The sequence below is a fragment of the Entelurus aequoreus genome, linkage group LG11 (assembly GCF_033978785.1).
Source record: "Entelurus aequoreus isolate RoL-2023_Sb linkage group LG11, RoL_Eaeq_v1.1, whole genome shotgun sequence".
In the NCBI taxonomy this organism is placed as follows: domain Eukaryota; kingdom Metazoa; phylum Chordata; class Actinopteri; order Syngnathiformes; family Syngnathidae; genus Entelurus; species Entelurus aequoreus.
In genome coordinates this window covers 66,929,130-66,948,952 of record NC_084741.1, presented here as the reverse complement: position 1 = coordinate 66,948,952, position 19,823 = coordinate 66,929,130, and the positions used below count along the sequence as shown (strand labels likewise).

Below are 19,823 nucleotides of genomic sequence, written 5' to 3'. Positions count from 1 at the left end.
GTGACACATAGTAATTTTGATTGTAGGCTAATTAAGCTAATATAGACACATGTGTTGCCTTCGTTATAACCCTTATATAAGTCTTTTAATTTTTTGCGGCTCCAGACAGATTACTTTTTTGTATTTTTGGTCCAATATGGCTCTTTCAACATTTTGGGTTGCCGACCCCTGCTGTAGACCTACATAAATACTGTACTGCACATAGTATTCTGGGTATTCTGTTGGCGCATTTACCATGTTTGACCACTAGGCGACGCCTGCAATGCAGATGGGGCGTGGTCAACAGTGCACTTCCGGTCGTGGCGGACATTTTTGTCGTCGAGACTGACAGAAAACAGAAACCCTGGCCGAGCTGCCGTGACGATAATAACGCTTATTTTTTTGTTGCCTCCAACGAATATTGGTGAGTCGAATCAATAGGACAACGACAAAATATTGCTCTTACTTCAATTGTTTTTAAATAATAAGAGACTTGTCGCAGTGTATATCATCATGACTTCTCGGAATGCTGGGTCGGGGGGTGCGGGTGGGGGTGGGGGCGGGGCGGATAAGGGCTTTTTAAACACAAACGAGTGACATTTTCTTTTAGTGACTCCGTTCAACTAATACATGAATACATATCTAAAATGTATATATTAAAATGTTGCATTAGAACGTCTGAGCTTTATGTCGTTTAATAGAGCTTTTTTCGAGGTGGGGGCGTGGTCACGACGGCGCAGTGCATCGATTAAATTAAAAAGGCACATAATGTTCCCTATAAAAGTTGCCTAATCCTTATTTAACATAATTTAAGTCATTGGCTAAATATAATACGTGGCATTTGTCGTGGTTATGTTTCACTGTGATAATAGTTTGTTTCTGTGTTTTGCATCAGAAGCAGCAATCATGTTCTACACATGTGGACCCAATGAAGCTATGGTGGTTTCAGGTAAGATTTTGTAATACTGATACAGTTTTTTGGAGTTCAGTTTAGCCGTAATGCACATTTCTAGTTACAATATAGAACAAAACTTTGTTTACAAACATCACACTTGGCAACTATGTCATGTGACTAGATTAAGAAACGGGCAAAGTTTACGTAATCACCAGATGTGGGTAGAGAGTAGCCAGAAATTGTACTCAAGAGTACTGTTACTTTAGAGATCTATTACTCAAGTAAAAGTAAGGAGTAGTCACCCGAATATTTACTGGAGTAAAAGTAAAAAGTATGTTGTGAAAAAACTACTCAAGTACTGAGTAACTGATGAGTAACCTGTTCGTTTAATGATGACGGCAACAAATAATGCACAAAAACATAAAAATAGCAATGAGCAAATTCAGAGCCAGGAATATCTCTTAAGCAACTAAAACAATAATATATATTAAATAATAATACATTAACATAAAAAAAATTGAGGCAAATTGAGCCACAATAACTTAACAGCACCATAGGCTCAGTAGGCAGAGATTACAAAGGAAAATAAAAATTTAGCCTTTACGCAAACCATAAACTGATAGGTGTGGGCTGCACCTGGGAACACACTGATTGGTGTTTCTATGCATGCGTGTGTGTGTGTTACATCTACTCAAGTAGATGTAACGGAGTAAATGTAGCATGTTACTACCCACCTCTGGTAATCACTGAAGAAAACAGTTTCAGATTAAGTGGTTCAAATATTATAATTATCTAGCCATGCGTCCATTTTCTTCCGCTTATCCGAGGTCGTGTCGCGGGGGCAGCAGCCTAAGCAGAGAAGCCCAGACTTCCCTCTCCCCAGACACTTCGTCCAGCTCCTCCCGGGGGATCCCGATGCGTTCCCAGGCCAGCCGGGAAACACAGTCTTCCCAACGTGTCCTGGGTCTTCCCCGTGGCCTCCTGCCAGTCGGACGTGCCCTAAACACCTCCCTAGGGAGGCGTTCGGGTGGCATCCTGACCAGATGCCCGAACCACCTCATGTGGCTCCTCTCTATGTGGAGGAGCAGCGGCTTTACTTTGAGCTCCCCCCGGATGACAGAGCTTATCACCCTATCTCTAAGGGAGAGCCCCTCCACCCGGCGGAGGAAACTCATTTCGGCCGCTTGTACCCGTGATCTTGTCCTTTCGGTCATATCCCAAAGCTCATGACCATAGGTGAGGATGGAAACGTAGATTGACCGGTAAATTGAGAGCTTTGCCTTCCGGCTCAGCTCCTTCTTCACCACTTAGGATCGATACAGCGTCCGGATTACTGAAGACGCCGCACCGATCCGCCTGTCGATCTCACGATCCACTCTTCCCTCACTCGTGAACAAGACTCCGAGGTACTTGAACTCCTCCACATGGGGAAAGATCTCCTCCCAAACTCGGAGATGGCACTCCACCCTTTCCCGGGCGAGAACCATGGACTCATCCCAGTCGCTTCACTCTCGGTTGCGAACTGAAGATCCTGGCCAGATGAAGCCATCAGGACCACATCATCTGCAAAAAGAGACCTAATCCTGCAGCCACCAAACTGGATCCCCTCAACGCCCTGACTGCGCCCTAGAAGTTCTGTCCATAAAAGTTATGAACAGAATTGGTGACAAAAGGGAAAAGTTTACATAATCACTGAAGAAAACCGTTTCAGATTAAGAGGTTCAAATATTACAATTATGCTAATACTTTATGCCACTGTGTAGGTATATTTACTTATTAGACAAAATAATTGAATCAATCACTACTGGACTGTTCAGACATTTTGCTTCAAAATTGCCATCATTTTCATAACCATTTCCACAAACCTTACATGTTCAAACTTTGATTATTTCAGCAAAGAAAAATGGAAGTTGAAGTAAGTTTGAGTGGATCTTGGGGTAATACATTTATATATGTACAACATCCATTACTTTTTTATAACAAAACAAATCCTGAGTACAGTAGTTTTCCGACATTGTTCACCAAGTACCACTTTAGAAAACACTGTTAAAGTGCCACCATAATGACCAACATTATAATACAGTAGCTTAATAGGCCTGGATATTAATTCAAAACAAGGCAGATGTTTTATTTAACAAAAATATACACACAGTTTGAAACAGTAACACAGTGTTTGAATATTTAATAAAGTGATTTTTTGACGTACTACGAGTTTGACAATAACTGTATTAGTAAATACAGACGGCGTACCACTAGTGCTACTTGTAACATTTTGAGAATCAATGATTTTGACTTTTGTTGTGGGGGAAATCCTGTGTGAAGACATTATGAAGTAACTTGAGTAGTGTCTTTTTTTTTGAGTCCAAGGTTGCTCTATAATGAATGCATTTAGTTATACATTAGTAAACGCCATGTTTACATCATACCGCCTCTTCTTTTTTCCCTTCCAGGCTTTGGCCGCTCTCCTCCACTAATGATCGCTGGAGGACGAGTGTTTGTCCTCCCTTGTATTCAGAAGCTCCAAAGGTGATTGCTCCAATCTTACTTCTTTGTGCATTTGTCACAAAACATGGCGGTAATTGCTGGTATAGATCAAGTGTTAATATGCGGTTTCTAAAATAGTTGGTGTTAGTAAGCCATAGTGGGGTGGGCCCCCTGGGGGCTGTGATACCACTGAGACCCCGGGGAACATGCTTTATCAGTATCATGCAGTATCATACTTTAAACCCAACTTCGAAAAGCTGTGCATTACAAAACGTGCTCAAAAAATCAGCACCAATTGTTGTATGCATATTTGTTTTGTAGGTTAAAGGGGAACTGTACTTTTTTGGAATTTTGTATATCGTTCACAATCATTACAGAGACAAGAATACACATCTAATTTTATTTTATTTTTTAGTATTCTAAAGATGATAAAAAACGCTTACAAGATGCGGCAAATGGTAGTCACCATTTTAGCCTTCAAAGCCCTCTAAAACAACTTCAAAATCTTCCATCAATGTTTTATACACACGCTGCAAGTACATATATAATGCAGTAACAGACTTGTTAGTAATAATATGTACAATATTTACTGTATTTTGCTAATTTTATGCACTACCAGAACTTATTTCATCAGCGCATTAATTTCCGTTCATTTAACAACGCACTTCTGACTTCCAGAAACAAATTAAGGCAGACTTGTTAATAGATGACAAAGATCAGTCTTTTCGGACAATGAGCATTCACAACATTATCTTTTTGAAGCTGAATATACGGAGGATGAACTGCTGGTTATAGAAACAAAGCACGAACAGAGGGTGAAATGTTGGAGCAGACAGAAGCCAAGAGAGTCAGGACCGGCGTGACTTTACGCTGTAAATGTGAAACTTGGAGCCAAGCTATGCCGACATAAATCTAGTGCTTATTCAAAGCCAACTGGAAAAAACAAGCCCGGCCTGCTTGACTAAACAGACAATTTTCCATGGTGCGAGTCACTATAATATTGATCATGATACACATCATGCAGCGCATCGTGCTTGTTAGTACAACTACATTACATTCACTGTCGAGCTGGATGTGTACAAACAACACATGAAATGTGGGCTAATAATTTAAAGATACTGTAATATGACTGTTCATGTTTTTCAGTCAGTAAAGATTGGTGTCCGATTGCATTGTGTTGTGCATTACAAACTTAAAAGCCATTCAGCTGCTTACGCAGAAGCTATCTTACGGCTAATGCCGTAGCATGCTGCTAATGTGTTACTACGCGAGAAAAAGGGTTCCGCAGTGTTCGCTTTTTTTTAATAATAACAATGTCGTTACAGCTTGGCTATTATACAGATGAGGGAACAAAATTAGAGTAGGAATGTTGATAGCTCGGTAGACCGAGAGCTGAGCCAGAAGGCAAAGCTCTCGGTCTACCGAGCTATCTACAATCCTACTCTCACCTATGGTCACGAAGTGTGGGTCATGACCGAAAGAATAAGATACAAGCGGCTGAAATGAGTTTCCTCAGAAGGGAGGCTGGCATCTCCCTTAGAGATAGGGTGAGTCGCTGCTCCTTCGCTTGTAAAGGAGCCAGCTTAGGTGGTTCGGGCATCTCGTGCGGATGCCTCACGAGCCTCTCCCTACGGCGGGTCCTCATTGCACGTCCCACTGGGAGGAGACCCGCCGCAGGCCAAGGACCAGATGGGGGGATTACATCTCCTCTCTGGCCTGGGAACGCTTCGGGATTCCCCAGGAGGAAGTTGCTAATGTTGCTCTGGAGAGGGAAGTCTGGGGGTCTCTGCTGTAGCTGTTGTCCTCGCGACCCGATTCTGGATAAGCGGTTGAAGATGGATGGATGGGAACAAAATTAAGTATTGCTGGCGATTTCTGGATGCATTTTTAAAGTGATTTAGAGGCAGAATGGATTGCTCCCATTAGCTGCATTGCTAGCTACCTAGAACAAGCAGATTTTTTTAAAATTAGAATGCAAAAAAAGACATTTGTGTTCTTGTCTCTCATAACGATCGTAAACAATAGGCATAATTTAAAAAAAAAAAGTGCAGTCCCCCTTGAAAATATTGTATATTGCGCTCCTGAGTTAATGTTGCTGATCAATTTGAATGTATTGTTTATTGAGTTTATTTAAATTTTATTTTTCAATATCAAATGGTTCAAGTTGGTAAAAAAATGTTTATAATTTAAATAAGGATTTATGGCAAATTGTTGCACTTTAAATCGTTTCTGTTACAGACTAAAAAACAGTGTTAATAAAGTTATTCTTAGTTCTAAGTGGATCTTAATTTTTTGTTTAGTTTTTTATGTTAATATTGATACAATGTCATGCAGAGGTGTACTTATCAGTTTTATACACAAATTATGCTATTTATAGTCGTGAAGAGGGCGTAAAATGTTTTCTTCTTCCACGGTGGGCGTGACAGAAAATTATTGAGAAGCACTGTAACAAGCTCAGGGGAGTGGTTGATAATTTACTTTGTCGTCTCTCGCTCTGCCTCATGTCCTCCTATAATATGATATAGAGCACAATCTTGTTACTATGCCTCAGTTTCTGCTGTGTGACTACAGTGGAACATCTTAATATCGAGCACACAACAACGTTTACAAAAGGAAATAATGGCCGTTGTAATAATCTGTTTCGGGGTCAAACGGGGAACATCATTCAATCTTTATTGCCTATAAAGGCAACGTTTCAAACAACATTTTAACATTATTTGCTGTGCAAGTGCAAAAATAAGTCAACTGCTTTATATTAAAGCAAAACAAAACTGGAATGCTCACCTTTTGATGATACGTAACCTATATTCATATCTGACCCACCACATCATGGTATGTGGCTGGCAAAAGTCTGGAAATAATGTGCGTCTATTTAGGGATGTAACAAGATGACAATCACGGTTATTGTGACAAAAATTATCACGGTTATCATTATTATCGTGGTATTTTTAAATGTGCTCAAAAAGTATACACACACTGAAATCTTTTCCCCAAACATTATTTTTTAAAATAACTAATTTGCATGTTTTTGCATGTGTTCTGTTTCTTATGCTTCACTGATATTGTTTAGTCTTAATATTGTATCTGTTTTAATGGCTAAGCTTTTATTGTTTTAAATATTGATTTGTACTGCAGCAATTAAAGATTTAGTTAAATGAAATGTGCGTAACAAATAAAATCTATTACTATTTTTTATAATTTCTGCCGGGCGTTGTTTTACTCCGTTCAGCGGTTTTTGTACGCACCGTAAAAACACCCCTGTCTTTGTTCCTCAGAGTAAAGAACAATCACACTTAGAGACAGTAAGAGAACACAGCTTGTAGGTTCAATGCACAGAATTTAATAACTTAGTTGCTCAAACATAAATTTGTTTGTATAAGTTTATATTGGAGTATGTTGTTTCTTAAGGGAGAAAGACGTCTCTTGTTTTCAGGTTAGCATTTAAGCTAACAAGCTTGTGTCAGGCAGTCAGTGATTTTATCAAAGTGCAGTTACGGTATTAATCATGGCTTTTTGGTAATTCTAATTCAAAACAGTAATACTAACCATTGGTAGTTTAACCGTGATTATCAGTATTACCATTACTGTTTATCGTTACATCCCAAACGTAAATAAAATACTTAATCTTTCTTACTAAATGTAATTATTTCCATTTTGACAGAAAAAAATGAATGGACTGCATACATTTGCATATATTTTAAACTTTAAAATTATCTGATCATGCAACAAATATATTATATATTACAATTTATTTTCGTAAAAATAAATACTTAGCTATTTGCTAGTACTTATTTGACTTCTGATTTCAAAGCAAGCTAGCCATCAATTTGTATGTATTACAATCAACCTAATCAAATGCATGCATAAGCATTTGTGTGATAATATCTATCATGAGGCAATTATAAATTTATATTCATATAGAGTAACTGTTACAAGCTGCACCCCTTAAAAGGGAACTGCACTTTTTAGGGGGAAATTTTGTGTATCATTCACAATCCTTATGAGACAAGAACACATTTTTTATGCATTCAAACTCGTAAATAAACGCTTGCGAGAGTTAGCTAACAATGCAGCTAATGGTGTTTCAATCTATTTAGCTTATAAAGCGCTCGAAAAATTTTCCAAAAACCTCCATTAACATTTTATATACATGCTGTAAGTATATATGTAGGCACATTCATGATAACATGTATTATTTGCGTATTTTGCTCATTTTAAGCATATGGCGATGCAACTTCACAGACACTATTTCCTTTCTATTGCTGGGTTGCACATGACATCATGTACATTTTTCTTCTTCACGGGTTAATTCATATAATGATTGTTTGAAAATTTGATTTGTTTGAGAAACTATCTGTGTTTCCCTACTACATTAGGTAGTAGTGTTTAAGAGCAGAACTAAACGTAAAGAAAGGACAATAGATAGCATTAGTTTGTGTTCTATTGTGGTTGCTATGCCTAAATATAACAACGAATACCTGGTAGTGCAAATAAACTGATGTCAGATTAAGCCCTAGTCGTAAATATTGTAATTATTGGTCCAATATACTGAATTTTCGTTGTAGATTTTCATAACAGAAACTAAAAGGCAAGCAGTAACATTTTGGTGATAATGAATGGTTAAAATCTTTCAAAAAATATTTTTCTTAAGAGTGTATAAAAATCTACTCCATCCCATTTTAAATACTTTTTTATGGTCACTTATATATTTGCCTCTTAACCTTTCAAAATACGCCCAAACCTTCACTGATGCTGGTAAATAAACTAGACTAAAGGTACTCTAGACCAGTGGTCCCCAACCTTTTTTGCACCACGGACCACATGTGCCAGATAAATACAGCAAAAATAAGTGCATGAAAAAATACAACTGACTATAACGCTGAATTAGTGTTTCTTTGCAATGAGATGCAGATGGAAATCAGCCATTGCCTACACTCTGTCACATTCATATGTTGATTAATGTGAATTGTCACAAAATTATAACAAACATAACAACTTCCTATGAGGAGTTTTATTGTACATCTATAAACAAGCTTGTTGGTGTGTCTAGTAGGACAGGCCAAAGTTAAGTAGGAGAAAATGAAGTCCTTTATAAATTAGTTCATGTTTCTCTGCCACCCGGTAGCAAATGCCTCACGGACCAGTGGTTGGGGACCACTGCTCTAGACCATTGCCGTAAACCTTGAACTGCTTCTATGTCACGTGGTTGCAACCCAGCAATAATAACAACTACTAATCAAGACGACTGACTAGTATGGAACAAGTGATAATCCAGAACCTTATATTTTTGAGTGAATATACTGGGGATGAGCTACAAGTTTTAGAAGCTGAGTGATAGCAGATCCAGCAAGCATCCTTCAGATTGTAAATATTGGTATCGGTTGATATCGGGATCAGAAATGAAGTACTATACTGTAATATCGACTATCACTATTGTGTAAATAGAAAGTAAGTAGTCGTAAAATACGATTGTGACACGTGGCGTAGCGAGAGAGGAAGGCAAGTACCGGTAATAGACTTAACATTCATCACTGATACTGAAAATGTTAAGATAAATGTAGGAGTCTTTACCATTTGCAATGAGCAGAAAGGACAGAGATGTGTCTATTGTTTTCCTACATTGCAACAAGATACATTTTCAGTTCTACTGTTAGTATTACACTTGTCCTTTCTGCCCTTTTCTGTAATGTCATCAAATCAAAATAGGAAAACAAGTCCAAATTACAAGAAAAATGCACTTGAGGAGTTAATACATCTCATGTTTACAGTAAGATATGCTGACATGGTATTTCTGAAGGCGGTTTGACCTTTTGAAGTTTTGTGCAATTTCAGAAGCTTATTTTGAAAAAGGGGAACAAACTACTCTATTAGCCTACACAAGGGTCCTGATCCAGGTTTCTTGTTTGTTGTTATAGAATCACTCTGAACACTCTGACTCTAAATGTGAAGAGCGACAAAGTCTACACCCGCCATGGTGTCCCCATCTCTGTCACTGGCATTGCTCAGGTAACATTTGAAAAAGATACAATTGTTGTTAAAAGGTTTAATTTAATCTGTCTAAATGCTCTTAGGCAATCAAGAGGGTCAGTAGTAGCACTGATATGCACACCCTTAAACTTTTTTTTAAAGTCACCTTGTCTCTCTGACAAACGACAACCCAGAGGAGGCGTGTCTTAAATGTCAACACATAACAATGGCTGGCGAGGTCCTATTGCTGACTCCCAGCTGTTTACCTCACTATTCTAGACACATCCTAAAACGACCCAAGACCCAGTGCTGTGTCTTTTTTGCTCCCAGGTGAAGATCCAGGGCCAGAACAAGGAGATGCTGGCCACTGCCTGCCAGATGTTCATGGGAAAGGCAGAGCCAGAGATTGCCCAGATTGCCCTGGAGACCCTGGAGGGCCACCAGAGGGCCATCATCGCCCACCTGACTGTGGAGGTGATGTACTGTTGTGACACTTAAACTTGAGGAGAATCACCCCTGTCCCAACTTTATGTGACAAAGGCTGCCTCTACACTAAGACGGCTAATACAGGGTATAACCTACCTAACCTTATCCCTGTCCACACATACCCAATGCCATCGTTTAAGCTTTGGTTTAAGACCCCCTACCACCTCCGTCCGCGGGCGCAGTGCAACCTAGTACGCATGCACGGAAAATGGCACACGCGCATTTATTACGTCATAGTCACCTCTGACCTGGAAGTATATCCTTACTCGGCAGTCTGGTATGAGAAGTATTTCACTATAGCCTATTGCCACATTTCTTTTAACAGTAAACCTTGCTTGCCTCACCATCAGCAGCTGTTAGACTAACCATTCATGTAGTAAATCACACCTGAGCCATTATAAATGAATCACATTTTTAATGGACATGTGAAAATAAACAATGTGGTGAAGAACATTTTACAACAATCAATCTAGGGATCTAGATATCTGGTCAGAACACTCCTCACTCTTTTGCCTTCACCTTCATTGTCCATTCTTGCAATCCTGCCTGTGCTTGGAGGCTGAAAATGGCGGTCGTTTAGCGGCTCCTTAAAGGGAAACTTCGGTTTTTTTCAACCTGGGCCCTGTTTTCATAATTTTTTCTGTATATGTGAGTGCTGGATAAAACATTTTTTGAGGTCGCGCCAGTATTGAGCAGGGCAGGCAGCCTCCAGCCCAGCTAACGCTCGTACACAGGGCAACTGGCTCTCGTCAAAATTCGGCCTATAAACATGCATTTTTTTCACACTGACAGGCTCAGATAGTTACAATGAGTGTCCGACAACATACTAGAAAGGAGAAATTAACGTATGTCTCTACCTTTAGCTGGAGATCGCTGTTTTTTGCGAGCTGTGTCCAAATCTCACCACGCTACAAATCTCGTTCCGAAATCTCGCGATAACTCGCGACAAAACACCGGTGGAAAAACAGTTACCTGACTGAGGTGAAGAGAGCCATGACAGACAAACAAACAAACTTTTCTATAAAACTAAAATAACAGTCTTCGGTAATCCAACAGAAAATCACTTCAGTCATCTCTCTTCACCTCAGTCAGGTAACTGTTTTTCCACCGGTGTTTTGTCGCGAGTTATCGCGAGATTTCGGAACGAGATTTGTAGCGTGGTGAGATTTGGACACAGCTCGCAAAAAACAGCGATCTCCAGCTAAAGGTAGAGACATACGTTAATTTCTCCTTTCTAGTATGTTGTCGGACACTCATTGTAACTATCTGAGCCTGTCAGTGTGAAAAAAATGCATGTTTATAGGCCGAATTTTGACGAGAGCCAGTTGCCCTGTGTACGAGCGTTAGCTGGGCTGGAGGCTGCCTGCCCTGCTCAATACTGGCGCGACCTCAAAAAATGTTTTATCCAGCACTCACATATACAGAAAAAATTATGAAAACAGGGCCCAGGTTGAAAAAAACCGAAGTTTCCCTTTAATGGCTTCACAGTAGTTATGGAGTACAAAACCAGACGTTGAGTAATCGCTCAACATACATCACGGCCAATAACTAATAAAGTCTGCTTTGCCAGTCCAAATGCCGTTTTCCGCAGTCTTCCCTCATCGGCCAGGTAATACAAAGCACACGCTACCTTTTTTTATCACATCCACGGGAGCCCGCATTCTCGTTGTCTCCCCTTCGACAAATGGACAAAGTTTTTCACTAAGTAGAATCACAGCTGACCTGGACATTTGAAAGTTTTCTTGCCATTCCTCTGACACGACACACTCGGTGCCAAACATATCCCACCAGGGTGCCGTTCTTCCAGGCCTTATCCAAAACCGTCGCTCAACATTGCTATGTGGCTGTCTGAGATGTGTTGTATCCCAAATAGCTGCAATCGTGCGTTTCCTTCTCTTAAGGTATTCATGTGTGATTTCTACAAGCGTCTGTACAGGTAGGAGAAGGAGAAACACGGGCATGTCTGGATGATTCGCTTCCATCTTTCTAGTGGTTATACCTCCGAGTGGAAACCGGTTGTTAGTAAGCTGGTTGTGGTGCGTTCTTTCTGACGTCACTTTCTCTCCGAACTCCGTTTATAAACGATTAATGAGTCCATACAGAGCTAAGAGCCGGAGATTCAAGAAATAGACGGCATATTTACCCGTGTAAAAAAATATCCAAGGAGGGGAACCTTAAACAATGGGTTAGTGTGGCTGACACGGGGTTTAGGCTAAATAGTTATTCGTTTAAGGAGTTATCCGGCTTAATATAGACAGGGCCTTAAAGTGTGTTTTATCTCTCACCTCGCGCAGGAGATCTACCAGGACCGCAAAAAATTCTCCGAGCAGGTCTTCAAGGTGGCCTCCTCTGACTTGGTCAACATGGGGATCGGAGTAGTCAGCTACACCCTCAAAGATGTCCATGATGACCAGGTACTTCACATAAAATGCTTTCTAGCTCCAGGGTCTCAGAACCTCTCAGAAGGTAGAGGAAACATTAAATACATGATTACTGTGTGTTGTTATTCCCCTTTTTGTAGTACAGATGAAAGTGCAAAGTCAGCAGTTAAAATTCAACAAAACCACGTTTTTGAAACTCAATGAGTGTCTGTTTGGCTTTTTTTGTCACACCGCCACAAAAAGGTACACAAAATATAGGCAATACTAATTAATTAAATATCAATTACATACTCAAATAAATATGCTACACAGATGCTAGTGTAGTTAGCATACAGCTAACATGAAAATGAGCAGACAATGCTGCCAACAAACGGTTTCCTCATCCCTCTGTTATACCGATCAGGTTTTTTCAAGTTAGTGAGTAGTTTTACTTTGTTTTAGTTGTTTTTAGAGCTGTCTTCAACTAAGGATTTTCTTATTAAAATCTGACTTGTTAGGTTTTGCCTATGGTCGACGATCAGTCAAATTTATGGTGTTTTTTAAGAAAAATAAACTGATGGTGGGTGATATGTACGGGTAGTAATGTAGTGATATGTAGTGGTGTATACTGACTGGCCACTAGTAACGTCACATGGATGTGCTGTAGCACATATATACGTGAATAATTCTAAATTAATTAAAAAGGTGCATATAAAGGGAATACAATCTTTAATTAAAGTTAACAAAACAAAGATCTCGTTTGCGACTTGTTCCACCTCAAAAAAAAGATAAACCACAGCTGGTGAGGTAAGATCTGGCGCGTAGCACCAGGAGGATTTCAAAATTGACTATAAATAAGGGAAATAAAATTTGTAACAATGTTTCTGCATGTGAACGAGCGGAGTGATGATTACCTTTTTCAAGAGGAGAGTTACACCTCTGTGGCAAAGCGGTGTGTCCTGTGAGGTTGATAGTTGAATCAAACTCCTTTGAATTGAATCATTAAATCTCTAATTAAAGACAGCCTTAGTTGTTTTACATTCTATTATACAGTTATCAACTTGTCTTTACACTTGCATAACAGTTAAGAATATTCAAATTAGGACTGTTCTGATCCGATATTGATATTGAACATGGGTCTGATATCAACATCGGCTTGCCTCTTATACCTCCGATACAAGCAGTCTGCAGTGTGTTTACTTGTGCGAAGCTGGACAGCCAGTGAGCAGTTTACTGTCCTCCAATAAGCGCTCAATGTTGGTCTTTTCTTCTGATTTAGTAAAGTCGTTTACAAATGGTAAACATGGTAGGCTGTAGGCTACCAGGAGCTAGCAGCTACTCAACAGTTAAGCACACAAGCTAGACATATGTAATAAGTGTCCTTAAATGACAATATTGTAGTCTAAAACATGATGTTTGTCAATACAAACAAGTATCAAATAATTATACTGTAGTTGCATATCACATACAGATATAAAGTATCCAAGGCAGAAACATATTAGAAAATGTTTAGTTAAGTAACAAATGTCATCATCATTCAACTTACTGTCATGATCTTAACTTAATGCATTAATGTGACCACTCGGTGTCGCTAACACTTCAAACTAAAGACAGCATAAATCCTTCCAGTTATGTTTTTCATACCTACCATTGCCATGGGGCAGCACGGTGGTAGAGGGGTTAGTGCATCTGCCTCACAATACGAAGGTCCCGAGTAGTCCTGAGTTCAATCCCGGGCTCGGGATCTTTCTCTGTGGAGTTTGCATGTTCTCCCCGTGACTGCGTGGGTTCCCTCCGGGTACTCCGGCTTCCTCCCACCTCCAAAGACATGCACCTGGGGATAGGTTGATTGGCAACACTAAATTGGCCCTAGTGTGTGAATGTTGTCTGTCTATCTGTGTTGGTCCTGCGATGAGGTGGCGACTTGTCCATGGTGTATACCGCCTTCCGCCCGATTGTAGCTGAGATAGGCTCCAGCGCCCCCCGCGACCCCAAAGGGAATAAGCGGTAGAAAATGGATGGATGGATGGATACCATTGTAATCTGTTTCCGTAATTTCAATTGATCAAGACCACATTCCACACTATAAAATAATATAAGTATGTATGATTTGTGCTGATATCTTATTGAATCAATATCAGTACCGTATCTGTAATAAAAAAGTTGTATTGGGACACTCTTATTTAAAATAATCCTCACCTTAAAATATTTCCCAAATAATTATTAAGATTGTCAAACAAAACATTTAATCTCAATGAATCGCATTGTCCATAGTTAACTTTCAGTGATCGCGATTAATCACAGATCGATATGTTTTTTTAAATCTTTAATAAGTGTACATTTGACAGATAATTTTCAAGTTTCTAATAGTATCCATGCCATTCAATGTAGCTTTTTCTTTGTCAATTTCTGCTTTCAATTTCTTTCCCGTTTGTGGCGCAACACCAACTGGAATGCAGCTGCGTTTTCCCACATTAAAGAATGGACAGAGGGTCACACAGGACACACTCACGTTATTCACGTGTCAAAAAAATAGGACATATTTAAAGAAATAGGACATTTTCATTATCGTGTTAACTTTGACAGCCCTAAAAATAAAAGTTTTAAGAAGATGACAGGTTGACCCTGGAACAGAGAAATTGATTTTCTTTTTTTTAAATGTCCAATCTATTTAAATGAAAAAAACCACCTGTCTGTTACAATTAAAAATGATTAAGAATAAAAAAAAAACAAGCTCTGGTAAAAGTGAGACACATTATAGGTTGCGATGAAGATGTGGACACAGTGTAGTAGTTTCTATCTGCATGTTTTTATAAACCTTTCAGGAACTGTGACGTCTTTTACCACTAATAAACTTAAGTGGCCTTTATTGACTAAGTGTAGCCCCTCCCCCCCTCGCTCCCTTTTCTCCCCTCAACCGCTCTGTATAATGAGGAATTACAGCTAAGTGCTACCATGGCAACCGTGTCCTGTTAGTCTGACGTGCACTTTTACACTCACAATAATAAACATGCAATACAAATGTATCAATAATACACATATTGTTACATTAAGTGCAATCAAATCTTATTTGTAGCTAATCTCATGGTCACTGTCTACCAGGACTACCTCCACTCTCTAGGTAAGGCCAGGACGGCCCAGGTGCAGAAGGATGCCAGGATTGGAGAGGCTCAGTACAAGCGGGATGCAGTCATCAGGGTAAAAATGGCATCTTTACTCTATTTTCACGTGTACTGTACATCTAGTGAGGAAATCTCACCGTTTTGTGACCCCCATGCAGGAGGCCCAAGCCATGCAAGAGAAAGTGTCCGCTCAGTACAAGAACGAGATTGAGATGGCCAAATCCCAGAGGGACTATGAGCTGAAGAAGTCCGCCTATGACGTGGAGGTCAACACCAAGAAGGCAGAGTCAGAAATGGCCTATCAGCTTCAGGTACTAATAAGGTCTTGTCGATCCTTCTGGGAAAACATCTCTGAGTCTTCGCACCAAACGCTGTTCACAGGTGGCCAAGACCAAACAGCTCATCGAGGAGGAGAAAATGCAAGTTCAGGTTGTGGAGCGAAGCCAGCAGATCATGCTGCAGGAGCAGGAGATAGTCCGCAAGGAGAAGGAGCTGGAGGCCAAAGTCAAGAAGCCTGCCGAGGCTGAGAAGTATCGTCTGGAGAGGCTGGCTGAGGCTCAGCGGTAAGAACACAATGCTGCTCCAATCACTCACAAGCACATCTTTAATGCGGACAGGAACAAACAGTCAATACAATTCTCCAGTTTGTTTGAAATTCAGTCTGTGAAAACTGGATTATGTCCTGAGTCCTTCCTCACTCTGAAAACTTGCTTAGCATGTCGTGCGCCTCCAAAAATGCAAACCTTGTAAAAGCTGTGATTGGTGGAGTTGTAGTACATCATATCCTGGGTGTAAACCGCTCCTTCAGAACACGTGCAGCCCACTTTTGCAAAAAACACCTCTTGATTTCTGATCACTTGCGATAAAAGTCCCTGTTTTAACATGTTGATTAGTTCCAACTGCAATAACACCCCGCCAACAGGATGGATAGTCGAGAGTTAACGTCACTCCACATTCTGGGGCCCTCTGTGGAACTTTGCAGATATTACATTAAACAGGAGAAATCGGGCAAAAAGACAGCATGTCGGAAGAAAATGATATTAATAAACTAGTCTTTGGTTTCAAATATATGTGTAACAGATTTTTTTGGCGTTAAAGTACAAAGCACTTGAAAATATACATTTTTCTAATTAGCGTTGCGCAATATAGAAGATATACAATACAAATATAAAATTTGATCATTCAATGTTATTACAAATTTGAAGTATCAGCATTGGTATGACCAATACTGTCCTTGGGACTACTTGGTATTGGATCCATACCCAAATTTGTAGTATGGCCCAAAACTAACGTAAAGTATTGAAACTGAAGAAAACGTTTTACATTTTAACAGAAGTGTAGATAGAACAGAAAGTAACCAGATATTAATAGTACATTAACAAGTGATTATTAAGTTTTGAGAAAAATAATACAACTGGAAATGAAGCAATTTGTTATTAGGAACCTTTGTAACCCATTTTGAAATGGTTCTATTATCATTTATATGTTAAATAATATATTGTGACATATGGTTATTGCAGGAGGCTGAAATATATATTGCGATATAGATTTTAGGCCATATCAACCATCCCTATTCCTAATAAGTATTATTATATTATTCAAGGCCTACTGAAAGCCACTACTACCGACCACGCAGTCTGATAGTTTATACATCAATGATGAAATCTTAACATTGCAACACATGCCAATACGGCCGGGTTAACTTATAAAGTGCAATTTTAAGTCAGGGGTTTATTTCTTTTGTTTCTATCTGCATTTAAGCCCGATGCTATCACGTTAGCTCCGTAGCTAAAGAGCTTCGCCGATGTATTGTCGTGGAGATAAAAGTCACTGTGAATGTCCATTTCGCCTTCTCGACTCTCATTTTCAAGAGGATATAGTATCTGAGGTGGTTTAAAATACAAATCCGTGATCCACAATAGAAAAAGGAGAAAGTGTGGAATCCAATGAACCATTGTACCTAAGTTATGGTCAGAGCGAAAAAAGATACGTCCTGCACTGCACTCTAGTCCTTCACTCTCACGTTCCTCATCCACAAATCTTTCATCCTCGCTCAAATTAATGGGATAATCGTCGCTTTCTCGGTCCGAATCGCTCTCGCTGCTGGTGTAAACAATGGGGAAATGTGAGAAGCCTTTCAACCTGCGACGTCACGCTACTTCCGGTACAGGCAAGGTTTTTTTTTATCAGCGACCAAAAGTTGCGAACTTTATCGTTGATGTTCTCTACTAAATCCTTTCAGCAAAAATATCGCGAAATGATCAAGTATGACACATAGAATGGATCTGCTATCCCCGTTTAAATAAAAAAAAATCATTTCAGTAGGCCTTTCAAGGGTAATATCATGACATCATTGCATTGTTCACCATAATTTCATCTTTTATCTTAGTATGCACTTTTAGGCCATACATGTCCAATAAAGATAGAACATGTTCCTTCATAATAACTAATATATGTTTTTCTCCTGCCAGCACGCAGCTCATCCTGGAGGCCGAAGCGGAGGCGGAGTCCATCAGAGTGAGTCTTGACTTCCTTCTCCCTTTACCTCCTACTGAGCTCCACCTTTAAGCATCCAACCCTCTCGCTTCACTCTGCAGATGAAGGGCGAGGCCGAGGCGTTCGCCCTGGAGGCAAAGGGCCGTGCCGAGGCAGAGCAGATGGCCAAGAAGGCGGAGGCCTTCAAGCAGTACGGCGACAGCGCCATGGTGGACATGTTGCTGGAGAAACTACCGCTGGTGGGTCGCGTGGGAACAACAACGTCCTTGTCCTCTTTTTTTGGTGTTTACGTCACGCGCCCTCTCTCTTTGTGGTCCTTTTAAGATGGCAGAGGAGATCAGCAAGCCGCTGTCATTAGCCAAGAAGGTCACCATGGTGTCCAGCGGCGGCTCGGACGTGGGAGCGGCTAAGTTGGCAGGCGAGGTCTTGGAAATCATGACCAAGGTGCCATCAGCTGTGGAGAAACTGACTGGAATAGACATTTCCCAGGTATCATATTTCTATTCTAATATTCATTCATGTTAGTGTGTATTTACTGACTTTGTTGTTGAATGGTAGGTTACAGGACAGTCCCTGCGCGTACACTAAGAAGACGTGGAGCATCAGACCTCCTCTCGCCGTGCCTCAATAACCACGCTCGTCACTCTGAGTGCATGCAGATGTGTCTCCTCCTCCTCCTCCTTTTCATATCTCGTAAGTGCTGGCGTTTGAACCACACGGCTCTTTTTGTCCCCCGAAGATACGTTTAGCTTGAGATGTTTTAGTGTTTGCATTCATTGTGGCATCAAAAGTGTTTGTTGCTAGATGTCAACTGTAGTTTTTTAGATCACTGTTAACTTATGCACTACACATTAACTGAGCGCTAAACATGTTACCACCACCATGACAAGAAAACAAGTGGTAATATTCTGAGAATATTGTCACAATTTGACAAAGGTTGTGATACTGCAAGAATAAAATCGTATTATTACAAGAATAGTCAGAATTATGAGGGGGAAAAAAAGTGGTGATAAATCAAGACAAACTTGTGGGGGTAATCGTTACAGGATGTTTCGCAAGAATGAAATTAGAATATTACAAAATTATACTCGTATATATTCCACAGAATATTTTTGTTGCAAAAATAAAGTTGCAATATCACTGATATGTGACAATTTTTGTAAGAAAAATCCTCAGAATACTCCATCATATAATGTTCCAAAAATATTTAGTGTCTAAAATCTACAATTATGCCCCCATAAAAAAAAAGTATACATTTGTTATAATATTGTAGGATTTATGAGGCAATTGTGTGAGGGAAAATAAGTGAAGCATATTTTAAAAGGAACAGCTGCCTTGCTTTGCCCACTGCATTATTATTAAGTACGTCATTATAATAATCTTGTAATGTTTTTTCTCGTAAAATGACCTTATTTCAGAATTGCATTACATTTTTCTCCTCATCGTGGCTGTAATAATTCTGATTTGGAATTTTGTCTGGCGTGTCATATTGATAAAGGAAGTGGTTGTTAAGAGCAGGCTATTAAGGAAGTGGTTAAGAGCAGGCTGGAGAGAGGCTGGTTGTGTTTTTGGCAGGAGAGTGGGAGGTCCTCCTGGCAGCAAAGCAAGTCCACATTGTTACAGTACACTATGAAATGTCACGTACCTTTGGTTCATTTTGACTAATTCTTCATGTTTGTTAGGATGCCGACTAACACTTAGAAGTCCTGTGAAAGTTAGTTAGTCTCGTAAAGCTGCATGTCATTTTTAACAAGTTTTCTAACGCTTTACTAACCATCCAAAGCTGCAATGCATCTCATCACCGTGAAGTGCCTGGGTCAAGCGAGATGAACTCCAAAAAACCAACAATGTCAGACCTCTTGTGTTCAGCTTGTGTTCAGCTTGTCAGGGAATAAATATATCACCTTATATCCAACTGGTATAAGCCATAATGCTGTCATGTTAAATGGAACTTACTTATCCTGTTTATCACATTGTTGCATGTGTAGCCTCAAATCCGCATTTATCTGTATTAATAAAAAGTGTGCTACGATC

The 19,823-nt window shown here is 39.8% G+C and overlaps 1 protein-coding gene across 1 annotated transcript; it reads left to right on the top strand.

Annotated features, from left to right (window-relative positions):
• Window positions 1-259: 259 nt before the first annotated feature.
• flot1b (flotillin 1b) lies at window positions 260-19,821 on the top strand. Its single transcript, XM_062063861.1, has 13 exons — window positions 260-403; window positions 875-928; window positions 3,325-3,400; window positions 9,274-9,364; window positions 9,656-9,799; window positions 12,106-12,225; window positions 15,274-15,369; window positions 15,452-15,604; window positions 15,675-15,856; window positions 17,765-17,810; window positions 17,891-18,028; window positions 18,114-18,278; window positions 18,348-19,821. The coding sequence occupies exons 2-13, from the start codon at window positions 886-888 to the stop codon at window positions 18,375-18,377; spliced, it is 1,284 nt and encodes a 427-aa protein (XP_061919845.1). The 5' UTR covers window positions 260-403; window positions 875-885; the 3' UTR covers window positions 18,378-19,821.
• Window positions 19,822-19,823: the final 2 nt, after the last annotated feature.